We start from the raw sequence: 13,000 nt of genomic DNA, 5'->3' as shown, positions 1-13,000 counted from the left end.
ACGATTAGTTTTGGGGGACTGTCAGGAACGGGCTTTTGATCGGGCACGAAACCTACTTTGTTCAAACAAGTTGTTGATCCTGTACGACCCCTGTAAAAAAATTGGTCCTGACATGTGATACATCGTCCTATGGGGTTGGGTGCGTGTTGCAGCAGGGCAATGCTGTGGGTCAACTACAACCTGTGGCTTATGCCTCCTGGTCGCGCTCTCAAGCAGAACGGGGATATGGGATGGTCGAGAAGGAAGCGCTTGCATGTGTCTATGGTGTAAAAAAAATGCACCAGTAACTCTTTGGTAGGAAGTTTGAATTAGAGATGGACCACAAGCCATTAACATCCCTGTTGTCAGACAGCAAGGCTATCAATGCCAACGCATCAGCTCGCATATAGCGATCGGCTCCCACGCTGGCTGCTTATGACTACTCCATCCGGCACTGGCCCAGCACTGAAAATTGCGCTGACGTGCTCAGCAGGCTTCCACTGGCTACCACTGAGGGGGCAGCAGAGCAAAGCGTCGAGATGGTCATGGCTGTTGATGCCTTTGACAGTGCAGGCTCCCCCATCACAGCCCGCCAGATCAAAATCTGGACAAACAGAGATCCCCTCCTATCCCTGATTAAGAAATGTGTCCTGACTGGGGATTGGGCACCCGCACACGGAGCATGCCCTGAGGAGGTCAGACCGTTCCACAGACGGATGGATGAGCTCTCCATCCAAGCCGACTGCCTACTATGGGGCAGCCGGGTTGTTATGCCCCAGAAGGGCAGGGAGACATTCATCAGGGAACTCCACAGCGAGCACCGAGGCATTGTGCTGATGAAGGCCATTGCCCGGTCACACGTTTGGTGGCCTGGAATTGATTCAGACCTGGAACACTGTGTTCGCAGGTGCAGGACATGTGCCCAGCTGGGTAATGCCCCAGGGAGGCCCCGCTCAGCCCATGGCCCTAGCCCACCAGGCCATTGTCACGCATTCATATTGACTACGAGGGCCCGTTCATGGGTGAGATGTTCCTTATTGTGGTAGATGCATACTTGAAATGGATCGAGTGCATCATTCTGAATTCATGCATGTCATCCACCACCGTGGAAAGCCTACGTGCGATCTTTGCAAACCATGGCTTGCCGGACATCCTGGTTAGTGATAATGGCCCATGTTTCACAAGCTACGAATTCCGAGAGTTTATGTCGGGCAATGGCATCAACCACGTCAGGACTGCGCCGTTCAAGCCGGCCTCCAATGGCCAGGCGGAACGTGTGGTCCAAATCATTAAGTAAGGTATGCTCAGGATTCAAGGACCCCCCCCCTACAATGCCGCCTATCGCGTCTCCTGCTGGCCTATAGATCCCGACCGCACTCGCTCACGGGAGTCCCGCCCGCAGAGCTACTAATGAAACGGACACTCAAAATTCGGTTGTCCCTCATTCACCCAGTCCTGACCGACATAGTTGAGAGCAAGCGCAAGTCACAAAACGAGTACCATGACCGTAATTCGAGGGGGAGATGTATAGAAATAAATGATCCTGTATTTGTCCTCAATCACGCCATGGGGCCCAAATGGCTTGAGGGTACTGTAATTGACAAAGAGGGGAATAGGGTCATCGTGGTAAAACTCAACAATGGCCAGATATGCCAAGTTTAAAAAAAAAGGTTCAGCATCGACACTGCGGAACCTGAAGAAGACCATGAGATGGAGCTCACAACACCGTCAGTGAACGAGCAACAAGAGCAATCAGAAGAATGCACAGTCCCTGCAGTCAGCCCGGACAGACCGGAATCACCGCAGGTGACAGACACTCACGTCAGTGTCCAACAACCAGAGCCCCAACTGGGGCTCTCCACGAGGGAGCGTAGACCACCTGAAATACTAAACCTATGATCCTAATAAGACTTGGTGGGGGGGGGGGGGGGGGAGCGGGGGGAAGCTGATGTCATGTATGCAACCACAATGTAACACCACTGTATTACTGTATACACTCAACCTAGAAGAAAACCTTGAACACAAGGGGTGAACTTGTGGGAGACACTCCTTACCTGATCACACAGGTATAAAAAGGGAGGTCCCACGCAGGGTCATCGTCTTTGGAGTCCTGTAAATAAAGAGTTAAGGTCACAGAGTGACCTTGTCCCCAGAATGTGCCTCGTGTGGTTTCATACTGTAGAGTAAGAACTTCACAAGAATCTTATACGTTTCTATGAGATCCCCTCTCATCCTTCTAAACTCCAGTGAATAAAGGCCCAGTTGATCCAGTCTCTCCTCATATGTCAGTCCAGCCATCCCGGGAATCAGTCTGGTGAACCTTCGCTGCATTCCCTCAACAGCAAGAACGTCCTTCCTCAGATTAAGAGACCAAAACTGAAGACAGTATTCCAGGTGAGGCCTCACTAAGGCCATGTACAACTGCAGTAAGACCTCCATGCTCCTTTACTCACATCCCCTCGCTATGAAGGTCAACATACCATTTGTCTTCTTCACCGCCTGCTGTACCTGCATGTCAACCTTCAATGACTGATGAACCATGACACCCAGGTCTCGTTGCACCTCCCCTTTTCCTAATCTGCCACCATTCAGATAATATTCTGCCTTCGTGTTTTTGCCCCCAAAGTGGATAACCTCACATTTATTCACATTATACTGCATCTGCCATTCATTTTCCCATTCATCTAACCTGTCCAAGTCACCCCGCAGCCTCTTAGCGTCCCCCTCACAGCTCACACCGCCACCCAGTTTAGTGTCATCTGCAAATTTGGAGATATTATACTCAATTCCTTCATCCAAATCGTTAATGTATATTGTAAAGAACTGGGGTCCCAGCACTGAGCCCGGCGGCACCCCACTAGTCACTGCCTGCCATTCTGAAAAGGACCCGTTTATCCTGACGCTCTGCTTCCTGTCTGCCAACCAGTTCTCTATCCACGTCAGTACATTACCCCCAATACCATGCGCTTTGATTTTGCACACCAATCTCTTGTGCGGATCCTTGTCAAAAGTATTTTCAAAGTCCAAATACACCACATCCACTGGTTCTCCCTTGTCCACTCTGCTAGTTACATTTTCAAAAAATTCCAGAAGATTTGTCAAGCATGATTTCCCTTTCATAAATCCATGCTGACTTGGACCGATCCTGTCACTGCTTTCCAAATGCGTTCCTATTTCATCCTTAATGATTGATTCCAACATTTTCCCCACTACTGATGTCAGGCTAACCGGTCTATAATTACCTGTTTTCTCTCTGCCTCCTTTTTTAAAAAGTGGTGTTACATTAGCTACCCTCCAGTCCATCGGAACTGATCCAGAGTCGATAGACTGTTGGAAAATGATCACCAATGCATCCACTATTCCTTAAGTACTCTGGGATGCAGACTATCAGGCCCCAGGGATTTATCGGCCTTCAATCCCATCAATTTCTCTAACACAATTTCCCGCCTAATAAGGATATCCTTCAGTTCCTTCATCTAACTAGACCCACTGTCCCTTAGTACATTCGGAAGGTTATTTGTGTCTTCCTTCGTGAAGACAGAACCGAAGTATTTGTTCAATTGGTCTGCCATTTCTTTGTTCCCCATTATAAATTCACCTGAGTCTGACTGCAGGGGACCTACGTTTGTCTTCACTAATCTTTTTCTCTTCACATATTTATAGAAGCTTTTGCAGTCAGTTTTTATGTTTCTGCAACCTTCCTCTCGTACTCTATTTTCCCCCTCCTAATTAAACCCTTCGTCCTCCTCTGTTGAATTCTAAATTTCTCCCAGTCCTCAGGTTTGTTACTTTGTCTAGCCAATTTATATGCCTCTTCCTTGGTTTTAACACTATCCTTAATTTCCCTTGTTAGCCACGGTTGAGCCACCTTCCCCGTTTTATTTTTTACTCCAGACAGGGATGTACAATTGCTGAAGTTCATCCATGTGACCTTTAAATGTTTGCCAATGCCTATCCACTGTCAACCCTTTAAGTATCCTTTGCCAGTCTATTCTAGCCAATTCACCCCTCATACCGTTGAAGTTACCTTTCCTTAAGTTCAGGACCCTAGTTTCCGAATTAACTGTGTCACTCTCCATTTTAATTTAGAGTTCTATCATATTATGGTCACTCTTCCTCAAGGAGCCTCGCACAACAAGATTGCTGATTATTCCCTTCTCATTGCACATCACTCAGTCTTGGATGGCCAGCTCTCTAGTTGGTTCCTTGACATATTGGTCTGGAGAACCATCCCTAATACACTGCAGGAAATCCTCCTCCACCGCATTGCTACCAGTTTGCTTAGCCCAATCAATATGTAGATTAAAGTCACCCATGATAACTGCTGTATCTTTATTGCAATACATCCCTTATTTCTTGTTTGATGCTGTCCCCAACCTCACTACTACTGTTTGGTGGTCTGTACACAACTCCCACTAGCGTTTTCTGCCCCTTGGTATTCCGCAGCTCCACCCATACAGCTTCTACATCGTCCAGGCTAATGTCCCTCCTTACTATTGCATTAATTTTCTCTTTAACCAGCAATGCCACCATGCCTTCTTTTCCTCTCTGCCTATCCTTCCTAAATGTTGAATACCCCTGGATGTTGAGTTTCCAGCCTTGGTCACCCTGGATCTATGTCTCCGTGATGACAATTACATCATATCCGTTAACTGCTATCTGCGCAGTTAATTCGTCCACCTTATTCCGAATACTCCTCGCATTAAGGCACAGAGCCTTCAGGCTTGTCTTTTTAATACACTTTGCCCCTTTAGAATTTTGCTGTAATGTGGCCCTTTTTGTTTTTTGCCTTGGGTTTCTCTGCCCTCCACTTTTACTATTCACCTGTCCATCTTTTGCTTCTGCCTCCATTTTATTTCTCTCTGTCTTGCTGCATAGGTTCCCATCCCCCTGCCATATTAGTTTAACTCCTCCCCAACAGCACTAGCAAACACTCCCCCTAGGACATTGGTTCCGGTCCTGCCCAGGTGCAGACCGTCCGGTTTGTACTGGTCCCACCTCCTCCAGAACCGGTTCCAATGTCCCAGGAATTTGAATCCCTCCCTTTTGCACCACTCCTCAAGCCACGTATTCATCTGGGCTATCCTGCGATTCCTCTTCTGACTAGCACGTGGCACTGGTAGCAATCCTGATATTACTACTTTTGAGGTCCTACTTTTTAAGTTAGCTCCTAGCTCCCTAAATTCGTCTCGTAGGACCTCATCCTGTTTTTTACCTATATCGTTGGCACCTATGTGCACCACGACAACTGGCTGTTCACCCTCCCTTTTCAGAATGTCCTGCACCCTCTCCAAGACATCTTTGACCCTTGCACCAGGGAGGCAACATACCATCCTGGAGTCTTGGTTGCGGCCGCAGAAACGCCTATCTATTCCCCTTACAATTGAATCCCCTATCACTATAGCTCTCCCACTCTTTTTCCTGCCCTCCTGTGCAGCAGAGCCACCCACGGTGCCATGAACTTGGCTGCTGCTGCTCTCCCCTGATGAGTCATCCCCCTCAACAGTACCCAAAGCGGTGTATCTGTTTTGCAGGGGAATGACCGCAGGGGATCCCTGCACTACCTTCCTTGCACTGCTCTTCCTGTTGGTCTTCCATTCCCTATCTGGCTGTGAACCCTTTACCTGCGGTAAGACCAACTCGCTAAACGTGGTATTCACATAATTCTCAGCATCGTGCATGCTCCAGAGTGAATAGACCCACAGCTCCAGTGCCGCAGTGCGGTCCGTCGGGAGCTGGAGGCGGATACACTTCCCACACACGTAGTTGTCAGGGACACCGGAAGTGTCCCTGACTTCTCATATAGTACAGGAGGAGCATAACACGTGTCTGAGCTGTCCTGCCATGACTTAACCCTTAGATAAACTTAATTTGGCAACAACAATGCTAAATGTTACTTACTGATATAGAAAATAAAAATAAAAACTACTTACCAATCACCAGCCAATCACTTACCCCCTTGGCTGTGACGTCACCTTTTGATTTCTTTCTACTTCTTTTTGCCTTCTCTCCCCATTGCAGCTGCAGCAGCTGGGCCTTTATAGGCCTCTCCATGCACCTCGAACTCCCGCCTCTGCTCTGCCGCCACCTCCCGCTACCGCTGGGCCTTTATAGGCCTCACCAACGCCTCGAACTCCCACCTCTTCTCTGCCACCGCCGGGCCTTTATCAGCCTCTCCACGCAGTTCAAACTCCCGCCTCTCCTCTGCCACCACCGGGCCTTTATAGGCCTCTCCACGCAGCTCAAACTCCCGCCTCCTCTGCCACCACCGGGCCTTTATAGGCCTCTCCACGCAGTTCAAACTCCCGCCTCTCCTCTGCCACCACCGGGCCTTTATAGGCCTCTCCACGCAGCTCAAACTCCCGCCTCTCCTCTGCCACCACCGGGCCTTTATAGGCCTCTCCACGCAGCTCAAACTCCCACCTCTTCTCTGCCACCGCCGGGCCTTTATAGGCCTCTCCACGCAGCTCAAACTCCCGCCTCTCCTCTGCCACCACCGGGCCTTTATAGGCCTCTCCACGCAGCTCAAACTCCCGCCTCTCCTCTGCCGCCGCTTCCCATTGCCGCTGGGCCTTTATAGGCCTCTCCACGCAGCTCAAACTCCTGCCTTTCCTCTGCCACCGCCTCCCACCTCGAGCTCTCCTTCCCCCTCCTCCCCACGGATGTGGCTCGCGCCCCACCACTGGGACCCGCAGCTTTGGAAGGTGAGGCCCTGGGTGTGCCTCGCTGCACCATACCACTGGGACCCGCAGCCTCGGACGGTAGGAAACTATGAAATGTCCCACCAACACTCAAACCACTAGTCACAGAAGGGGCAGGCACTTCAATGAGCGGCACCTGCACCTCCTCCATGCTCTTGGTCTGGAGGGTGGGATTGGATGTTCTCCTCTTCAGGTTCGTCCTCATCTGAAACTTCATCTGCATCATCAGGGTTGGCCTCAAGTTCTGCAAAATATAACAGATCAGACAAATGGTTAGCAGCAGAGGAGGGGGCAGGGTGACATGAGAAGGCTCACACAGCGCAGGCAGCAGGCTGATTTGAAGGACCACGATGAATGATAGCACATTGCATCAACCGAAGCGTAGCTGACGGAGACATCCCCATGAACCGAAGCATGGCTAGCCACGCAGTACTTAACACTTAGCAAAGCCAGACTGTGGAATTTGCAGGACTTGCCCTCTCCCTCGAGTGTGGGCCCAGCTTGTGCAGTGGTGGTCGCTTTTCTCCAGGCAGGACCCATCAAAGCAGCGACCCTCTCTTCCAATGATGTCAGTGGCTGCAGATTTGCTGGGCCTCCAATCTGTTTGAGTTCTTTCCATTTTGTTATGTGCCACCTTCCTCTGCAAAGATGCAAATGCAACTTTTTAGAGAGGGTGTCTTTCTGCTGGGTGGGACATATACAGATGGTCACATTTACAATTGCAATTCCATTGAATAAATGAAAATATTACTTACACTAACTACTTGACCAAGGTCCTGCCACTTCTTTTTGCACTGGCCTCTAGATCTCTTGGTGGTCACCATTGCACAGTAATCTTCTGCAAGTTGGTTCCAGCGTTTCTTCATTTCTTTGGGTGGAACTTTTATGTGACCTCTGCTGGTGTCCAGCTCCTGACATTTGGCCTCAATCACAGTAACTAGTGTCTCCACTTCTTCCTGTAAGAAATTCTTGGTCCTTGCACCGCATTGCATCTTCTGTTGCCACTCCGAATTTTCCAATGCTCTCATACAGCACTCAATATTTTCACACACACAACTGACTCGGAGCTGTACTGCGCATGCGCGCCCCCTGGGATTATGTCAAAGACATCCTTTTTTTTTGCGCATGTGCAGAAGTTGCGGCATCGTTTTTTTGGTGCAGACAGTAGGCTCCACCACTGAGGTGACTGGACAGGCTGCGCGACGTCAAATTTGAAAAATACAGTGGAGAAACTTTGGGCAAATATTTTTGGCGCATTTCTCGCCTAGAAAAATGGGCATAACTCTGGCAATAAGCCAAAAAAACGGGCTTGGGCAAAATGGAACCCAATGATAGGAGCAGAGTCCATAATAGCTTTTAGAAGAGAAGGGAATAAATATTTGAAAGTAAAAATTTAGGGGGAATGGGACAAAGTGGCAATCTCTTTCAAGAAGCTGGTGCAAATGCACTGGGCCCAATGGCTTTCTGTGCTATAACATTCTGTGATTCTAGGTGTTGTGTATCTGTAAAGCATGCACTCCCATGTTCCGCCACCAGGGAACTCATCCCCTGAAGTCCCAAGGGATCCCAGCATCTCTTGGGAGCACTGTATATAAGCCGGCCCCTGAGGCCTGTTCCTCACTCTGGAGTGTCTTATTAAAGACTGAGGTCACTGTTACTTTAACCTCCCTGTGTGCAGCCTCATCTGTGTTAGGAACACAATACTCGGTACAGACACATTCAAGTGCAAATTGGTCCAGCATTTGGATATTTCCCAATAAATTTGAATGAACTCAATTAAAATTGATTCTGATTCATAATTCTTTGAGCGTTTCATGACTCAGTTTCTCATCACTAGTTCTGTTGATAGGCATTGAGCCTCCAGCCATGAAGAACTGTCCTGTCACCAATGTGTGAGTTACAGCTTCCAGACAGCCTGAATACAAATTGAAAATTGGCCATTTCTTCACTGAGATCGATAAAACTCTTCCTTCCACTTTTGATTTTATAACTGGACTCATTCTGACTGTAACTGACTAAATATAACTGGGAATTACTACGATTATATACATATTGTTTAGAGTTATTCTCAACAAACTTAAAAAGCAACCATTAAGTTAAAGTGGGAGGCACAAATGGTTGTTAGATTTTACACTGCTTTATTTTACTTTATATTGTTTTGCAGGCCTACTTATCATCAACGTTTTGGATCTGCATACTGGATGCCTTTTATCAAAGTCTCGTCTGCTTCTTTGTTCCATACTTTGTAAGTGTCTAAGCCTGTAGTCTTTATGTTTTTGGGGCGATAATGGTGACGGGGCGGGAAAGTTAGCGGCCGGAAATAGTTTGCGCTTTAGTTGTTAAGTTTGGGCATCTGGGCCCTGTGTCAGGGCGCACAGTGCTAAGGGAGGCATTATACACTTTTCTTGGTACTAGGATGGGAAACTCCTGAGCTAAAGAACCAGGCTAGGAGCACTCCGAGTGCCCTCTGGGGGGGGCGGGGGAGGGCGAGACCCGGGGCAGCGAGAAATGGATCGGCAAGGTCTTCTGCGTCTGGTTGGGAACTTTGGGTTGGGTTTTGCGGCGGCACTTAAAAGCACTGCCAGGAAGAGCCGGGCCGGTTGTGCAAAGCCTCTCATTGCGATACCGCCGCGAGTTTTGACTTGTACCCGACCAGTAGGCCCTGAAGCGCCCCCCGCGATGACTGCCAGGTAAACAGAGCGGTCCAGCCATGCCGGCGGCGGTGAGGTAAATAAAGTGCAGAAAAGGTAAGTGTGAATGTTCCTTTTTTTAACGATTTGTGTTGTGGCGTGAGCAATGGTTTTGGAATGTTTTTATGATTCCCCCCGACCCCCCCCAAGGCCTCTTTCGGTGTGCTCCTAGCCCTGCACTTTAGTTGGCAAGGTTCCCATTTTTACGCCGTGAAAGTTGTGCAGTGCCTCCCTTCGCGTTGTTGCGCCCCTCGCAGGGGGCAGATGGCAAAAATTTCTCCCCAGAGACCAAACGTTGCCCAGGCGGTAACTTTTCCACTCCGCCTCCGTTTTTGCCCCGAAAACGGCAAAACCGAAAATCCAGCCCATTGTCTTTTGTTTTCCCTGTTACTTTTTTCATCAAAAAGGATCAGCTTTAAGAGATGGGGAATGATTTTCACTTTTAGAAAGGAAAATCAAACGATCTGTATAAGTGGCAGCAAATCTGCTGACACCTGTTTTCCGCCACTGTCAACATTGAAAATCTAGGCCGTAATTTCACTCTGGAACAGCAAAGGTATTGAGATGATGTTCTAGACTCTTTTATACAGCTTAGTGAATTTATCGGCCGAATTCTTTGAAATATGTATGAACACGCATTTTTAGTAAATTAATTATTAAAGGAACACTTACTTTCATTCCTAATTGATTGGGAAAGCTTTTTCCTAATGGTTCCTGTACAGCAAAAATACTTTCTCATGTCTCTGCTGCTTTCTCGGTCTTCAAACTGATTCTAGAGCTGCGCCTGCTGGGATTTATTTTAGTACCGGCATGTCTTCAGTCAGCTGCGCAGTCACATGCTTCTTCACATCAGGTCTCATCTGGGCTGGGTGGTGGTCCTGAAGGGTGAGGGTCCGTCTGCAGCTGTCTGATGGTGAGAGTATTGATGAGGTTCAGCGGGGTGCATGGGGTTTCATGCTGGGCCCACAGTGGGGCAGGGTGGTGGAGAACAGGGGTGTGGATTCATCTGGTGCTGTTTGATCGTGAGGAAAGGTGCAAGTGTTGAGACTGTTGATGAGGTTCAGTGGGGTGCATGGAGGTCGACGTAGAGGGTTGGGGGATTGTTGCAGCAATTGGATCATTGTATAGGTAAATATATGATATTTGTTTGGCAAATTGTTGAATTTTTCATGCATTTATTCTGCAATGAAGTGCTCGAGAATGGGCTGTGGATCAGGTAACAGAGGAGCGAAGGTAGAACAGAGCTGCCAGTGGGGGAGGTAGTGCAGGGGAAACTAGCATGGTAAAAGAACAGGGGAGAGAACTGCCTGAGTGGGACATGGAGCAGTATTCAGTGTATTCCTGGAGAAGAGCAGAAAGGGCCAAGAAAGACTGGAACCTGTGAGCAAAAACTGTAAAGCAAGTGTTAACAGAAAATGAAACCAGAATATAAAATTTGAAAAATCGCCTGAAATATTGACTTACCCGAAGAGTTTAAAAATATATCCCGTTGGCGTCAGAACTGGAAAACAAAGTGAGGAATTTGTCTCTGCAGCACCACTTAGTGGCTTAAGTGCAAAATTACAGCAGTCAGAAATAGACTGTCACATAACATTGGAAATCCCTATTATGTTAGTATTCCCTAATGGTATCACAGGCAAAAGGGCTGTATATGACTTTTCAACGGCATGTCACAGGGCACACCAAATTTTATAATAGAATAGATATAATAATTTCAGTTCAATGTTGAAATCTTTCTGATTTTTAAAAGGCCGCAGCCTTCATAATATGGTGGAATTCTGCATTAGGATGGAGAATGAAACTGTTAATTCAGAGACCATGGTCCAGAACTTAAAGAAGGCTAACTTTGAAGGTATGAGGCGTGAATTGGCTGGGATGGATTGGCGAATGATACTTAAGGGGTTGACTGTGGATGGGCAATGGCAGACATTTAGAGACCGCATGGATGAACTACAACAATTGTACATTCCTGTCTGGCATAAAAATAAAAAAGGGAAGGTGGCTCAACCGTGGCTATCAAGGGAAATCAGGGATAGTATTAAAGCCAAGGAAGTGGCATACAAATTGGCCAGAAATAGCAGCGAACCTGGGGACTGGGAGAAATTTAGAACTCAGCAGAGGAGGACAAAGGGTTTGATTAGGGCAGGGAAAATGGAGTATGAGAAGAAGCTTGCAGGGAACATTAAGACGGATTGCAAAACTTTCTATAGATATGTAAAGAGAAAAAGGTTAGTAAAGACAAACGTAGGTCCCCTGCAGTCAGAATCAGGGGAAGTCATAACGGGGAACAAAGAAATGGCGGACCAATTGAACAAGTACTTTGGTTCGGTATTCACTAAGGAGGACACAAACAACCTTCCGGTTATAAAAGGGGTCGGTGGGTCTAGTAAGGAGGAGCAACTGAGGGAAATCCTTATTAGCCGGGAAATTGTGTTGGGGAAATTGATGGGATTGAAGGCCGATAAATCCCCAGGGCCTGATGGACTGCATCCCAGAGTACTTAAGGAGGTGGCCTTGGAAATAGTGGATGCATTGACTGTCATTTTCCAACATTCCATTGACTCTGGATCAGTTCCTATAGAGTGGAGGGTAGCCAATGTAACCCCACTTTTTAAAAAAGGAGGGAAGAGAGAAAACAGGGAATTATAGACCGGTCAGCCTGACATCGGTAGTGGGTAAAATGATGGAATCAATTATTAAGGATGTCATAGCAGTGCATTTGGAAAGAGGTGACATGATAGGTCCAAGTCAGCATGGATTTGTGAAAGGGAAATCATGCTTGACAAATCTTCTGGAATTTTTTGAGGATGTTTCCAGTAGAGTGGACAAGGGAGAACCAGTTGATGTGGTATATTTGGACTTTCAGAAGGCGTTCGACAAGGTCCCACACAAGAGATTGATGTGCAAAGTTAGAGCACATGGGATTGGGGGTAGTGTGCTGACATGGATTGAGAACTGGTTGTCAGACAGGAAGCAAAGAGTAGGAGTAAATGGGTACTTTTCAGAATGGCAGGCAGTGACTAGTGGGGTACCGCAAGGTTCTGTGCTGGGGCCCCAGCTGTTTACACTGTACATTAATGATTAACGAGGGGATTAAATGTAGTATCTCCAAATTTGCGGATGACACTAAGTTGGGTGGCAGTGTGAACTGCGAGGAGGATGCTGTGAGGCTGCAGAGCGACTTGGATAGGTTAGGTGAGTGGGCAAATACATGGCAGATGAAGTATAATGTGGATAAATGTGAGGTTATCCATTTTGGTGGTAAAAACAGAGAGACAGACTATTATCTGAATGGTGACAGATTAGGAAAAGGGGAGGTGCAAAGAGACCTGGGTGTCGTGGTACATCAGTCATTGAAGGTTGGCATGCAGATGCAGCAGGCGGTTAAGAAAACAAATGGCATGTTGGCCTTCATAGCAAGGGGATTTGAGTACAGGGGCAGGGAGGTGTTGCTACAGTTGTACAGGGCATTGGTGAGGCCACACCTGGAGTATTGTGTGCAGTTTTGGTCTCCTAACCTGAGGAAGGACATTCTTGCTATTGAGGGAGTGCAGCGAAGGTTCACCAGACTGATTCCTGGGATGGCGGGACTGACCTATCAAGAAAGACTGGATCAACTGGGCTTGTATT

General features: G+C 47.7%; 1 protein-coding gene across 4 annotated transcripts in view; it reads left to right on the top strand.

Annotated features, from left to right (window-relative positions):
• LOC139242021 (phospholipid-transporting ATPase VD-like) overlaps nucleotides 1–13,000 on the top strand; it is a 277,618-nt gene that overhangs the window by 242,193 nt on the left and 22,425 nt on the right. For all 4 annotated transcript variants that reach the window (XM_070870156.1, XM_070870149.1, XM_070870165.1 and 1 more), the window contains one exon: nucleotides 8,845–8,925. In XM_070870156.1, the coding sequence (XP_070726257.1) occupies nucleotides 8,845–8,925 (81 nt within the window). The remainder of the gene's footprint in view (nucleotides 1–8,844; nucleotides 8,926–13,000) is intronic.

The sequence above is a fragment of the Pristiophorus japonicus genome, chromosome 2 (genome assembly GCF_044704955.1).
Source record: "Pristiophorus japonicus isolate sPriJap1 chromosome 2, sPriJap1.hap1, whole genome shotgun sequence".
In the NCBI taxonomy this organism is placed as follows: Eukaryota; Metazoa; Chordata; class Chondrichthyes; family Pristiophoridae; genus Pristiophorus; species Pristiophorus japonicus.
This window is presented reverse-complemented; position numbering and strand designations above follow the sequence as displayed.